The 14,339-nt window shown below is 41.3% G+C and overlaps 1 protein-coding gene and 1 long non-coding RNA gene across 5 annotated transcripts; one reads left to right on the forward strand and one right to left on the reverse strand.

Moving 5' to 3' along the window:
- The first annotated feature begins 82 nt into the window (after positions 1-82).
- RNF8 (ring finger protein 8) lies at positions 83-12,995 on the forward strand. Of its 3 annotated transcripts, none has more exons than XM_057415365.1 (8): positions 83-227; positions 3,191-3,319; positions 4,865-5,605; positions 6,734-6,796; positions 7,363-7,452; positions 8,571-8,678; positions 9,642-9,853; positions 11,664-12,995. In XM_057415365.1, the coding sequence occupies exons 1-8, from the start codon at positions 138-140 to the stop codon at positions 11,701-11,703; spliced, it is 1,473 nt and encodes a 490-aa protein (XP_057271348.1). In that variant the 5' UTR covers positions 83-137; the 3' UTR covers positions 11,704-12,995. The 3 variants fall into 3 exon arrangements, with proteins under 3 accessions (XP_057271348.1, XP_057271347.1, XP_057271349.1); XM_057415364.1 differs by having other exon boundaries at positions 9,642-9,846; XM_057415366.1 differs by having other exon boundaries at positions 125-227; positions 3,201-3,319; positions 9,642-9,846.
- On the reverse strand, positions 7,496-11,750 carry LOC130602478 (uncharacterized). Of its 2 annotated transcripts, none has more exons than XR_008972911.1 (2): positions 11,365-11,750; positions 7,496-7,732 (listed from the first exon to the last, which is right to left on the reverse strand). It is a non-coding gene; the product is annotated as an uncharacterized LOC130602478 (long non-coding RNA). The 2 variants fall into 2 exon arrangements; XR_008972910.1 differs by having other exon boundaries at positions 7,496-7,737.
- Positions 12,996-14,339: the final 1,344 nt, after the last annotated feature.

A 14,339-nucleotide genomic window follows, 5' to 3' on the forward strand; every position in this document is an offset into this window, starting at 1 on the left:
CGGAGGGGCCGCCGGGATAGCAGAGGAGCACCGCCTCTCAGGTTGTATGCGCAGCCGTTGCTGGCGGTTCGGGTTGGATTAGCTAGCGAGAGCGCCGCCGCAGCAGCGATTGCTCCCGCCTGTTCCGGCGGGCGGCCATGGCGACGCGGGGGCCCTCTCGCTTGGCATGGTGCCTCCGCCGAGTCGGGGCCAGCGGTGACTGGCTGCTGCTGGAGGCCGGCACGCAGGTGAGCCGGGCAGCGACGAGGGGCCGGGGGCGGGGTCCGTTACCGGCGCCGCTTGGCCTGAGTCCTGCTGCGGCCGGCCCCTCCGTGGGGCTCACCCCGGGGTGGCGGGAGGCAGCGGCCAGAATAGGCTTGTTTCAGCGCAGGTAATGTGAGAGGGAGCGGAGGGCGGGTGTTCGGCTCTGGCTTGCCAAGCTGGGGACTGTTAGAGCCTTTGAACGCGGTCTCGTATTTGTATGGGAGCCGAGTGTGTGGCAGTAATCAAAGTGGCGGGGGGTGCTTAGCCTGGTTAACAAGTTGATCATAGAATCATAGAATGGTTTGGGTTGGAATGTCCCTTAAGATCGTCCAGTTCCAGCACCCCTGCCATGGGCAGAAACACCTTCCACTCGATAGGTTGCTTCAAGCCCCATGCCAGCCTGGCCTTGCACACTGCCAGGGATAGGGCAGCCACAGCTTCTGTGGGCAACCTGTGGCAGTGTCTCACCACCCTCATAGCAAAGAATTTCTTCCTAATGTCTAACCTGAAATTCCCCTGTTTAAATTTAAACCCATTGCCCCTTGCCCTGTCTGTACAGTCTCTGATGAAGTGTCCCTTTCCAGCATCCTTGTAGTCCCCATCAGATACTGGAAGCTGCTATGAGGTTTCTATGTAGCTTCTCTTCAGGTCGAACAGCCCTAATTTTGTCTTCCTGTGGGAGGTGCTCCAGTGCCCTTATCATCCTTGTGGCCCTTCTGTGGACTTGCTTTGACAAGGTTAACAGTACATAACATATTTGAGTTTTGTGACTTAAGGTATTGAGGTGTATATTTTAAGTCTGTTTCAGTTACTTTTCAGTATGGTCCAGGAATGACCCCTTTTTAGTGATCGGTTTGTTAATTGAAAAGCCTACATGGGCCTTTGTCCTCTTTCCCTTACACCCAGCAGGCCAAGCCCTATGCTGTGGGCTGTAAGAGGGTTCCTGCTCTAGTGGTGGAAGTCAGGCATAGAATTCAGGTAGTTGGGTGTCGTGGATTAGTGCTGCTCCTAATTCCTTTTATGCATTTCAAAAGGTACCCGTCTTCACAGCTCTTTAAGCAAACATAGTTTTCTTACTCTCCCATCATGGATTTGAAGCCATGAGGTGTACAGGTGCGCTCAGTGAACGACTTGAGTTAATATGTCTGCAAAACTTGCAGCCTGGGCTCTGATAATTGTGCAGATTCTCTTCACAAGATGTTATTACTCTGATTTTCTGCACAGTGCTACAGTGCCACAGGCAACAGCAGAACTGCTGGCATCCTGGTACTGCAGGCAGGCAAGGCCACAGGCTGGTGTTTCAGCTGAAGCCTCTTTGGGATTTAAGTGCCAGTGCCAAACTGCCTTGCCACGGCAGTGACCTGCCAGGACTGCTGTGGGCAGCAGCAGCCAGCTCATGGGTGAGCAGTAATGCCTGAGACCCTTGCTACAGTTTGCATGACGAACTTGATCAATGGGAAGTTTTGTGACCAGCCGTATTTGGTCTTGATTGTACTGGTGCTAAGGAGGCCACAATGTGTGTGTGGCTGGGTGCTAAGGATTGCTCACATGGATTAAGCATTTCTGCTGCAACTGCACGGACAAGTGCAGAGTTCATAACTGAGTCCACCTGAAGTGTGGAGTCTTTACCCACCTGAGTCTCTGTGCTTTTTACATATGCGGTCCATGTTGACAGAACACCAATAGGTATGAAGCATTAAAGAAGCAGGGACCAACATGGTTAAGTTTGCTTGCATGATCATGGAATGATAGAATGGCTTGGGTTGAATGGACCTTAAAGATCATTCAGTTCCAACACCCCTACTGTGAGTAGGGACACCTTCCACTAGACCAGGTTGCTCAAAGCCCCATTCAACCTGGCTTTCTTAGTTTGTCTCCTTACATTTAGTTATAAGGTGGGAGTCCATGTTCTTGCTTTGAATTCAAGGTGAGGCCTGTTCAGGTAATGTGTAGTGAATGAACTTTTCTTGACTGTAGGATCTTGTAGGAATTGGGAGATATGTGGGAGAAAAGGAGGGCAGCTTTTGTCTAAAGTATAAAAAGCAGAGAGCACTTTTGTAATAGTCTTCCTCAGATTTAACTATGGGCTTCTGCTAAAAGGTGTTCGTGCTGCTTTGTCTGGCTGCGTGTTCCTGCTGTGTTGTGTTGGATCCATGCAGTTGTCTAATGACATGATAAGCTGAGAACTTGTGCAGTGGACAGGTGAATAAGAAGAGTGTGTATGATTATCAGATCTTGCAAAGGAGGCAGTGAAGGGAAGGAGAGCAAAGCTGTGCCTTAAATGGCAGCCTGAAGTTAAATCAGATTTAATAAGATACTGTGAAATGGTACAATTAAATTATGTCCCTTTTCCCAGAAGAAGCTATTAGAGTCTAATTTGATTATTCAGATCACTTTCATTACTGGTTATGAACTGCATGTAGCTTAGACTCTGAGCCGTGTGGTTGATGGTGTGATTTACAACAGTATTGTGTGTTTAGGGCATGGCTGTATGTGCACATTTTTGATGGCAATTTTCTGGGTTATTTTTTCCTGAATTTTTCCTGTTCACAAACAGTTGAACAGATGCAAGTAGCAAAAGAAGAGGGTAAGAAGTAATCTTGAGACCCACAAATAATTGCACTGGTTTGAAGAAGTTAGGTGATGACTAAGGTGGGACACAGCTGGATTGAGAGGGGCTTAGAGCAGTTCTGCTGCCAGGGAAGATTTCCATAAAATCAAGGCTGTAATCTGCCTTAGGGCAATCAAATTTTCCTCAGTGGGAGAAAAAGAGAATACTTCAAACTTTGTAGGTTTCCATTTTCTTCCTACTCTTGAATTTAAATGCTCTTCAGAAATAGCTATAAGATGCTGATTTAGATTGATTGCTGCAGTTTAAATTTAAATGACATAAACTGAATTTACTATGTTGTTGCTGATTGCACTTACTAAACTACTTTATTTTTAGGTAACTATAGGCCGAGGATTAGATCTCACGTATCAGCTGGTGTCAAAAACCTGCCCCTTGATGATCTCTCGTAAGCACTGTGTTTTCCAGCAAAATGCAGAAGGGCAGTGGACTGTCAAGGATAACAAGGTACAGAGACTGATTAAAGACCTTATACTTTGAGATTTGCTGGAGAGAATGCCTTGTTTGGGCTCAAGCAATGCATTAGTTATGATATACTATGGTATAAGTGTGATAGAAGGTCCATGGGAATGTGCGCTGCCTGTTGTGCACTTCCAACAGGAAGCCTCAGTCTGCTGCAATTGTGATGCAAACTGTATTGCTTTCTGAATATAGATTTCTGTCTTGGGTTAGCATTTTTCAGACAATTGTAGTCTTGCCAAGGACACTTTGCAGCCTGTGAACCTGTTTTGTTAAAAAAAAAAAGAATAAAAATCCCATGAATTTTTGGCAGTATTCAAAAGGATAATGTTCTTGTACTGCTAATGAAAGGAGAAACTGATACTCATTATTGTTACTCCTTATTGTAGTGATGCAGTCGCTTTAGTTATAATCAACTACAAGATTTTATTTTTAGAAAGACTATGCTTTATGTTATGTCCCAGTAAGTTTCTTCTGAATGTCCTCCTTAGCTGAGCAGAAATAAGTGTGAACATCGGAGTCCTCAGCTAGGTTTCACTGTAATTTCACTAGCCTGTTTTTTATATCATGATCTCCCCTTTCTCATTCAGGCTGAAAGCTGTAAAATGAGTAACTTGCCTTAAAACAGCACTGATAGAATGAAATTATTCGACATGTTATGGGGATTTGAAGGCTGTTTAGGTCAACACCAGGTTAGTCAGAAAGGAGCTACTGTTAGTAGCCACTAATAGTGGCTACTATGAAAGTTACACAGCTCTTAAAGAAAACTGTTGGAGTAGTTGTAGAAACTTACAGTAATTGCATGATTGGAAACAACTGTGGTAGATCAACAATTAACTCTTCCTCTGTTCTCATTGCTACCAGTTTAAGTTTTGGAGGTGTGTCAGTTGTTAATGATTCTGCAGTTCATCTTAAGTGCAGATCAGTTTATTGTTTTTCAAAACCATTTCCTGAGCTAGTCTTGTATCTCATTTAAAACCCCTTTTCTGTTTTGAACATTATCTCTAACATTTTCCTTCTTGTTTGTATTCTCACTGTATTTATGGAGAACTGTTTTTTTTCCTTTAGGCAGTGTAAGCTATGCTCCTTTTTCTTGTTTCTTCTTGGATTTCAGGTAACATTAGCTGTCAAGAATAATCGCTGCAGTATTCTATGTTCTTGACAATGAACAATGTTCTTGACAATTCTGGAGTCTTTTTATTGGTTAATTTTTATTTCTGAAGGTTTTGGGCAGTTTTTTTCCCCTTGGAGTTCATTCTTTTCCTTCTGCACAAGTGCATCTATTAATGTTGTTCTTAGTGCTTGTACAGAAAATCTGTAATGCAGGAATAATTCATGGTAAGTAATATAATGCAATAACTAATAAATGGGACACTAAGCCAATAAATTGGATATTGCAAAGTTTATTTAAAGAGGTGGCTTGTTCTGACTGCAGCGCTGAAGAGATTGGATATGTTTACGGCTGCCAGAAATAACCTGTAGAGGACTGTGTAACTGCATATTAAATTTTGCTGATTCTCTTTTCAATGGCAGAGTCTAAATGGAGTCTGGCTTAACAAACAGCGTCTGGATCCCTCAAAAGCCTATCCTATTGCTGAAGGAGACCGTATCCAATTGGGAGTGCCTTTGGAAAACAAAGAGAGTGCTGAATATGAGTATGAAGTAATTAAAGATGAATGGGAGAAAATCAGACCCTTTTTAGCCCAGAGAAATGACCTGGGGAAAGCTAAGAGTTCAAGAACTAAACGTAAAATTAGTCTGGAGGAATTGGAGACATCTGGATCAGAAGGCCCCTCAAATTCCAGATCCAAGAGAGACAGAGTGTCCTTTGACAGTGAACTTTTGGGTCAATCATGGGGAAGGGTAGAAGAGGTCAAACAGTTCACAGCGAAGATGGATGTCAAGCTGCCTTCTCCTGGACCAAGTGAGGAGGATAGGGGTCCAGTGTGTAGCAGCCCTGTGCATGCTGAGAAAGCCGTGTCTGTCCTGCATAAGGACCAGAAGGGCTCTGGTCTTGCAGAGTCATGGACTGGCTTGGAAAAGCTGAGAAAAACTTTAGTAGATATAACAGAGTTAAAGGTCAAAGTGCAAGAGAAGCAGGCAGCAGTTCTGAATGTGAAGCAGAAGCGCAGGAAGTGTGCTCAGAAGGATATCCTGGCAATGGAGCAAGAGCTGCGGGAGTTGCAGAACCAGCTGTGCATGGAGCAAGAGCATCACCAGCAACAAGTGGAAGAGCTGAAAAGGACGTTCTGTAAAGAGCAGCAGAATCTAGAGGTATAATGATGGTAATCTTTTTGGCCTGTGTCTTTTATATTAATTTCTAATATAAGACATTGATCCAAAATAACATCTTGACCCATACACTAACAAATAACATAGCATGAATTACTCCTGTTAAAATTGTCATGGAAGTATTTCACTTCCAGGCATGTGTGCCAAAAGGAAGTGCAGAGACAGAAAAGATTGGGCTGCATGGGGAATTAGGAAAAAGGTGCAAAATGATATTTTTTAAATTTGTTCACAAACAGGTAAATTACAGCAAGATAGTAAAGCTTTTCAGTTGGTAAAAAAGTGTGTCTTTAAATAAATCAAAAGCCTTGGCCTGATCTCCTGTGGTTAGAGAGGACAAGTTGAAAAGAATTCACCCTAACTGTGAATTTCTTTTGGTACGTGGCTGTATTAATGCTCAGTTTGCATGGCAAATCCATTGCCTTTCCAAGCAAGTGAATTACTGTGTTTTTTAATCCCTGGAGGGAGGGAAAATTTGTTTTCAAAAAACCCTTTCTTGAAATCTGTGTCTTCAAGCAGCATGAGTATGTTGATAAGTAGCTTTTTTAGATAACACACTGAAGTTTTTTCTATCCTTGTTTGCTCAAAATCTGATTTAAAGGAAGTAAGGATTCATCTTGGAGTGAATTTCATAATTTACCAGTTACTTCCTTTAAAGTCTGCTGCAAAAAGAAAGATACCTATATCAGAAAAGGTACAGAAAGCCTGGAGTTGGGTGCTTAGGCACAAGGGGAAGTTCCACTGGAACTGTAGGTATGTCTGAGTGCGATCAAAGGTAGAATTGCAGCTTTTTCTCATGTTTAAGCTGTTGCTGACCTCTTTGCTTCTATGAATATGTTAGTGCCTTTAGAGCTAGAGCAATGTGGAGGTGTTCCAAGTATGTAACTGTAAATGATGCATCTGCTTTAACCCTTCATAGTAAATGATTGCTCTAATTTGTTGTACACATGTGTGACACACTAGAGCGGGACATCTCGGGGTTTGCTGAAAACCAGGGTTGTTTCTTTCAACATAACCTCTAGAGAGAGTGTGCAAAATAGTTGTTTCCTGTCGCTTGCTTTCTTCAAGTACTTTTTTTTTTTTTTTAATTTCCTCTTCTCCTTCCCTACGCAGGGAGTAAAGGGGCAACATGGAGAAGAAAATCTGAAGGAACAGCTGGCCCAGGTCCTGCAAGAGGCAAGTAGTTATGCATCTAGGTTTGGTCTAACTGTATAACTGATACTTAAATCTTACTGCTGTGTGGCCTCTTGGTAGAAATCTGTTTAGGGAATTTTAACCAGATGGAATTAAAAGAAAAATCACTCTTGGTCAGGAATGTTTTTGAAAGAGGTTACCACAACTTTGGCTTTCTAGTCTTTTTCCAAAAGGTCTTTCCTTTTTGAAAACTAATCTGAAAGCAGCTTCATACAGGGACAGTGTTTTTGTGATCTTTATGTGTCAAATACCCCTGGATACTGTACATTCAAAATGGTGATTGTAAAGTCTAACTGAAGTGAAAGCGTAACCTGGGAGAGGGAATGAGCAGTGCTATCACACTGGGAAGGACATAAGTAACGGGCAGTACATTCCAGTTTTAAGTTAAGTCTAAACTGCCTAACACCTCAACTCATACAGACATGTGTTGCTCTATTAAGAGGAGATTAGGAGAAATGAGTGTGCTGAGCGTCATGATTATGGCCATGTATTTTAATAGGATAGCTTATAATGGCCCTTTTATAATTTTTGGAATTGTATTGTTACAGCATCATGCTTTGATGGAAGAACTGAGCCGTAGTAAAAAAGATTTTGAGGAGATAATCCAAGCCAAAAATAAAGAACTGGAGGAAACCAAGGTAAGGAATAACATTCTTAGTTCTATTCATAAGTGAAACATGGTATGCTGCAGCAGAGGAAATGGTTTATTCACCGTTGGTCTTGACTGTACTTTGCCTGTTAAGGTGAAAACCTCCTGTACTTTGAGGTGGCAGCTGACTCTAGTTTCCAGGATTGAGGAGGATACACCTTGCCCTGTTCTTATATTAGTGTTGAACAGTGATTACTCCATCTTTTGCAATCGTAAAGAAAGCCCAGAGCACCTGAACTGTGTGTTGTGCATAAGCGAGCTCATTCCACCTGTTCTTAAAAAAAATAAAAATAAAAAAAAAGTGTGCTTGAAAAGTGAGGTACTTCATTTTTAGTTACTGTGTTCAAGTAAAACTGTAGTGTTCCAGCTGAAACAACATGTAATTTGAATAATGAATGAGATAAGCCACATTTCTCTCTGTCCTCGACACAAGGTGATGAGTGGAAAATAATGAGGAGATCCTTTCCTGTGTCTTACCCTTGGAAATGATCACCAATGAAAGTGATCAAAATGGAAACACCTCTGGCTGTTTGCTTTAGGTTTTTTTGTAACTCTTCCTGTTTCAAGTATAGCTTCAATTTGAAGAATTTCTGTGTTATTTTTAGAAGCTAGAGCAGCTACCTGGGAGCCTAATTTAACTCCAAACAACAACAAAATTATTGGACAGTTAAATGCAAGTAAATGTTTTAAATTCTTATGCTTCCTCATTTTAATATTTGAGGCATTTTGTTAGTTGGGTGTTCTGCTCTTTACATCAGACATAAAAGAACTGTTCTGTTGACTTAAGAAAACACATGCCAGGAAGAGGTTGGAATAGATTCTGAAAAGATTTATCCTGCCAGTAGTTTCTTTAGACTGAGGGGAATTTTGGAAACAGCTGCTGTTCTTGCTTGTAAGTTCTCTACAGGGGATGGGAATATTCTCATTATTGCCATGACTACAAAGAGGAAAGAGGTTACAGATCTGGGTATATAATAGACTTGACATGTGGAGACTTGGATTTTTCTGCTTGTACTATCTTCCTCTGCATGCACACTTCCTGCCAATATTATGTTGAGTAAAACCTTGTTCTTTGTTGGTATGTGACCATATGTACTTTTCCACTAGGAGGAGAAGGAAAAGGTGAGAGCCCAAAAAGAAGAGGTGTTGAATCAGATGAATGACGTTTTGGAGAATGAGTTGCAGTGCACAATCTGTTCTGAGTACTTCATTGAGGTATGCTGAAACTGGTACAGGTTTGCAAGTAGACACTTGAGAAGCTTTCCCTATCTTTATTAAAGAAACAGTCAAGCTTATTTCTTTACTTGGCTAGTTTAACAGTCTCAACAGACACACAGTGAGTTCTGGGTAAGGGTGGGAGCAGAAATTCAGTCTGTCTACCCTAACTCTGAGGAGCAATGTCAGCTTTAATGTTGCTACCTGCACAGAGATGAGTACTTAATCCTGGGATGCATATAGGCTTGCAGCAGATTTGGGGGGCTTTAACCTGCTGTTGGCAGCCTACTTGAGGAAGAATAATTTTGTAGTAGACCTTGCTTTAAGTTGACTAGGGTTGGACAGCTTCAGGTCTAGGTGTGGGAGGAGCTTAGTAAAGGAAGGGAGGTGCAGTGTTCAGTCAAGTCCTGAATCTTTTACATAGTTTATCTGAACAATTTCTTTGAGAAACCGTCTTACTTTAGTTTGTAGAAGTGTGATAGGCTGTGTCTGAAACATAGACTGTTATTTCTGTTTTCCTAGATCTTCAGTTTTATTATCAATTTCTACTACAGGCACCCTGATGTGTTAGTCGTCTAATAATTACTGAAGAGTTAGCTGAAATTTTAATTTCTGGTTTCTCAGTAACATAAGATGCTATTCTGCTATCTGTATTTTTCCATAATTTATCCTTTTCAAGTTGGGGAAATTTATACTGGAATTAATGCTTTTTCTCTGTGTTTCTGACTTGCTATGCTCTACGATGAATTCATTAACCAACTCTTAGAACTTGTCTGCACTCTGGCATGAGGGAGTTTTTGTGTGTAATCCCTATGAAGGCTGAAGTAAAGGTGCTTCAGGCTTCTCCCCCTGCTTCCCTTACAGGAAGTGTTCATCTACTGGTTTTCTAACTTCATTATTTTTTTTCTTGACAATGCTTGTGTGATCATGCTCTGATAAGTATCCTTCTGTTGAATTCCATAGGCAGTCACTCTGAACTGTGCACACAGCTTCTGCTCCTACTGTATCAATGAGTGGACAAAACGTAAAGTGGAGTGCCCTATCTGCAGGCAGGAGATCAAATCAAAGACACGCTCTCTGGTGCTGGATAACTGCATTGACAGGATGGTAGAAAAACTGGATGTGGAAATGAAAGAGCACCGCCTGACCCTTATCAGAGAGCGGAAAGGTGAGAGGTGGGTGGATGTGGCATGATGAGTACAATCTCTCATTCCATCTATTTTGTACAGCTTTCTTTGGCACCTATATACCAAGGGGATGCTCAGGAAATGCAGCAGAAACACCAGAAAATTAATTTTAAGATATGTTGCATAACTAGCTTTACTACACAGCAAAATAAAAATAAATTTGGAGAAAGACTTCAGTATGAATTCCACAGTTGAGCAGAACAACTTAACCATGTTAAAGCTTATGCTGTTTCAAAGAGATCACTAAATAAATACAAAACTATATGGAACCAGGCACCTTTTGATTAAACTGCTGACTGTATGATTGCAAAAACATCAGCAAAGCAGTGATGAGAAACTGAATTCTCTTCTGTGTGCTAGGTTTGTGTAGGGAATCTGAAGGGAACATTGATGTGTCACATAAGCATAAGGCTGAACTGGCAGTTCTTCTGCCATGTTATTTTTGTGAAATTGAAGCCGTTGTGGCTTAAATGCATAACCTCTTGCCTAGTTGTAGCTAAAAGACTGCATGATAGCGATGGCTTTAAGTAAAACTCCAGTATGGGGTATTCCTATTCTGCTTTTCTATTCCAGATTTGTTTCTAGAGTGCTTGATGCTGGTATTTAGGTGCTGGAAAATGTAGAAATGTCTTCCTGCTACCCCTGAAAACATTTCTTTTGCTGTATTCTCTTAAGTAATTGTTCTGTTTCTCTCTCATAGAGGCGACTGCATGATCCTTCATTTTGCAGTGTGTCAAGCCTTTTACCTAATAAAAGGTGCTTTTGAAACATTTCTGATTCTCTGTGGTGACACAGATTGACATTCCTAAGCAATGTTAGTTCAGACTTGAAATTATAACCTATTTAAGCAACTTGGCTGATTGCCTCAGGAAATGAAACACTGCTGAGAGGCTTCCCAGCTCAGCTTCCTGAATTGCTTTCACCTCTGCAGACCTGACACTGCTCTTATGTAATATGCACATCTGCAGTGTGTCATAAGTGCTACTGACGTGTCTCATCCAGTAGCTAATGGTGATAGGCGAAGCAGTACGTTCATGGGATCCTGCTTCACTTCAGTCTGATGAACCAGTGGTCTTCATGCTTGTTTGAACTAAAAAGAAATAAGCTGATAGCCTACCTTCATATGCGATGCTCTAATTATTTAAATGACTGTTAATAGGAAATCATTTAGCTTCACCAATGCACTTCAGGAGGAAGGATGACTTGTTTCCATTAATCTTTTTATTCAGTGATGGAAACATTTTGATTGCGATGTGGATAACTGTATGTTTAGGAAACAGGATTTCCTAAAGAGAAACCAGCTGAAAGAGGAATAGTCATGCAGATGGCACTTCAGAAGCTCAGAGCTTCTTAAGAAGCCTTTCCAAGAGCGTTAGTAGAACAGGCACCAATAGGACAGCTTATGCTCTTAACTTTATGGAGGTTTTGATGGGGCCGTAAGTGTCCTGAACAACCATTGCTGGTTTGAGAGCTACTTACTACATTTCTCTCTTCCTTACCTAGCAAGGCACTGTTAGCCACTTCCATTGACAATTGTGTGCCAGTGAAGGGTTGGAGAATGTGTCCTCATCTGTACTGTGGAAAAGGCATACAGGAAACTTAAGAAAACAAACAAAAAACCTCTACAACCCTTTGTTCTTTTAATGCTGAAAACTGAAAAGGCCTATGCTCTGCAGCTTGAAAGATCTATTGCAGACTGAGAGTGAGAGGCTGTAAGTTTCAAAGAGAACTAGTAATTTTAGAGATTGGGAGTACAGTGGTTACTGCTAACTTTTGTGCATGTGTGTTTTGAATGCAGAGAAACAGAATGCGTTGGTGAAGACAGCCACAGGCAATGACAGCAGTGTCACTCCTCCCATCTACTCCATCTTGTCAATGAGCAGCTGTGACCATGAGGACTCTGAAGAGGATTATTACTATAATGAAAGCTACTACATTATCTAAACACTCTTACTGCAGACTCATTTGCGTGTGTGCTGCCCAGAACCAACCTAGTGATGTTTGACTGACTACTGGTTGAGTGGACTGGACATCTGGAAGGAGAGACTGTGAAGAGGCTGGAGCTGAGAACTATCAGCATTTGGAAGAAGGACCTTATTTTTTAAATGAATGTACAGGAGCTTGGTCTCTAGAACAAAGTTGGGATTGTGAGAGATCAAACTGCCATTAGGCTAGATGACATACAAAACTTCAGGTTCCACGATTGCTTGTGACCTGCTCAGTGTAATGTAATAGTTTGTATATGCATCCCTGCCCTTTCCTTAGTGAACGACATGTTTAAATGCATACAACAGCTTCCCTTATTTCAGGTAGCAGAGGGAATGGCTCTGTTTGAGAACCTGACCATCTCCACCAGCAGGCAGGAGAGGTGTAGCAGGAAAAAGTGCCAATGTGGGTTTTCCTCTTGAATTTCATCTGACAGCTAGAATCATCCCAGGCCTCTGCCAGTAATCAAGGATGGCTTGTGGACCTTGTCAGCCTTAAGTGCTTAAATGCATTGTAAGCTGAGCTGCTGGCCATCAGTTTGCTCTATTGGCATTACCCATTTCCTGTTAAGATAGGATGGAGAAGACTAAATCTTCCAGAATTCCTTAGCTAGTGCTCTTCCTATATAGTATCTTTGGTTTGTTCCCCCTTCAGGCTTTTTGCATAAAGGGTTTTAGAACTGAGAGGCAGCACATCCAGAAGTTAACAGTGACTTCAGAAACACAGTTCTGGTCAGCAGCAGAGAGGAACCTTTGTCTCTTCACAGGTGCTGCTATCTGAATTAGTGAAATGTCCTATTGGCAGGCTAGGAAAGCAGCTTCTGTAGGTAACCATGTGGCACAGAAGGAAGTATTTAGTTATATTGTTTACAAAACATTGCTGTTGAGCTGTGGGTTTTACTACCCTCACAGCAAATCACTCAGAAACTGAACAAGTCTTGCCTCATCCTATCATGAATTCGTCCATGGAATTCCATTTTCAGTGGCATATGCTTTAGATTTAGCTGTTACATGGAAAGGACTGTTTTACACTGTGAAAAGAGGATGGGGGAAACCCTTTTCATCTGTAATATGTCTTTGGCTATTTGTATGTACTTTCTGTGTTTATTTAACATTAGGAAGGAAAATACAAATTCATTTCTGCATTAGTCTTTCTTGGTGCAGCTACTGAAGTGAATGTCTTTCTCCCAGTAGTCTTAGTCTGTGTTTTCTCAAAAAAAAAAAAGAAAAAAAAAAAGAAAAATCTCATTTTAATGACTATGCTTCATGTTTTGAAAATCTCATTTTAATGACTATGCTTCATGTTTTGACTGCTGTAAGTAGTATGACTTTTTTTTAAAGTTATTTGAAAGACTTGTGTATTCAGGATTTGATGAAAGACAACCCAACTCTTCAAGCCTGTGGCTACCCTAATGATAATTTAGCAGATACAATCATACCTCTTCTCTTCTTCCAGTAAAGAAAGATCTCATTAAAAAGTTGTATGATGATGCTGCTGTCCCAAGGAAGTAATGTGTTCTGACAGGTTTGATTAGTAGAACTTAAATAGGAGATAGGTCTGATCTGTGGACCAGGCAGCTTCCTTAAATTCGTAGTGGAATGTTTCTTTTGTGAAGAGTCATTATCATATCTTGAGTTTTCCTCTTTCCCATGTTCATTTTTTATAAGCTGATGAAAGTTTCTTTTGAGAATATATGCTCTCTAGGATATCTGAGAGAAGGAGATTCCTCAAAATACTTGTGAAATAGGCTGACATTGGAACAGGCATTCCTGGTGGAGAGGAGTAGGATGAAAATACTCTAGTACTGCAGGTTCTTCTGTGTATCTCTTCCATGCTGCTGTGCTATTTTTGCTCAGTTTATTTTGCTAAATACATTTATTTTGTTATACTGATGTTTATGCATATTGCAGAGAAGGCTAGTGGTTCTCTTAGTAACACGTTAGTTCTTTGATGTGATTTCTGAGCGCGTCCTCTTTTACTAGAGTATGAAGGATGTAAGTGGTATACCAAACCATTTCCACTGTTACCAGTAGGTGCATAGTACATAAAGGTCCACAAGGAGAGGTTAAGTAAGCCTACTGTTGACTTGCAAAAGCAGACCTGTCCTCCCAGCTCACTGCTGTCAGATACAGAGCTGATGACTAGACATACAGAAGTGTACAGCAACCTATGTAGCTTCTGCAAAAGATGTCTGTATCTCTAATACTGTGCTCTCCTTTGGTCTAAGGTCTGTATCTTTTCTTGATTGTGTATCTGAATGTCCCCTTAGAGATGTCATGCCCTGGACTGTTGCCTGTCTTGGGATGGCATGAAGCACTTCCAGTCTTGCATCTGGGATTCAGGTTACAACTGAGCTCGTCACAGTTGATGCACAGCAAGGTTGATGCAAGTTCATAACTTGCTGCTTTCAGGTGGAAGATAGCTTTCATGTAGTGTGATAATCAAACACTTCCAGAGCAGCATACTGTTCATCAACATCAGCAGGAAT

The sequence above is a fragment of the Pezoporus wallicus genome, unplaced genomic scaffold, assembly GCF_028554395.1.
Source record: "Pezoporus wallicus isolate ANWC-B61680 ecotype Strahan unplaced genomic scaffold, APGP_CSIRO_Pwel_v1 contig_5352, whole genome shotgun sequence".
Classification (NCBI taxonomy): domain Eukaryota; kingdom Metazoa; phylum Chordata; class Aves; order Psittaciformes; family Psittacidae; genus Pezoporus; species Pezoporus wallicus.

Coding starts and splice junctions, on each gene's coding strand:
- RNF8 (XM_057415364.1), top strand. CDS start 138: ATGGCGACGCGGGGGCCCTCTCGCTTGGCATGGTGCCTCCGCCGAGTC. Junction 5,606..6,733: donor AAGAGCAGCAGAATCTAGAG/GTATAATGATGG, acceptor TTCCCTACGCAG/GGAGTAAAGGGGCAACATGG. Junction 8,679..9,641: donor GTTCTGAGTACTTCATTGAG/GTATGCTGAAAC, acceptor TGAATTCCATAG/GCAGTCACTCTGAACTGTGC.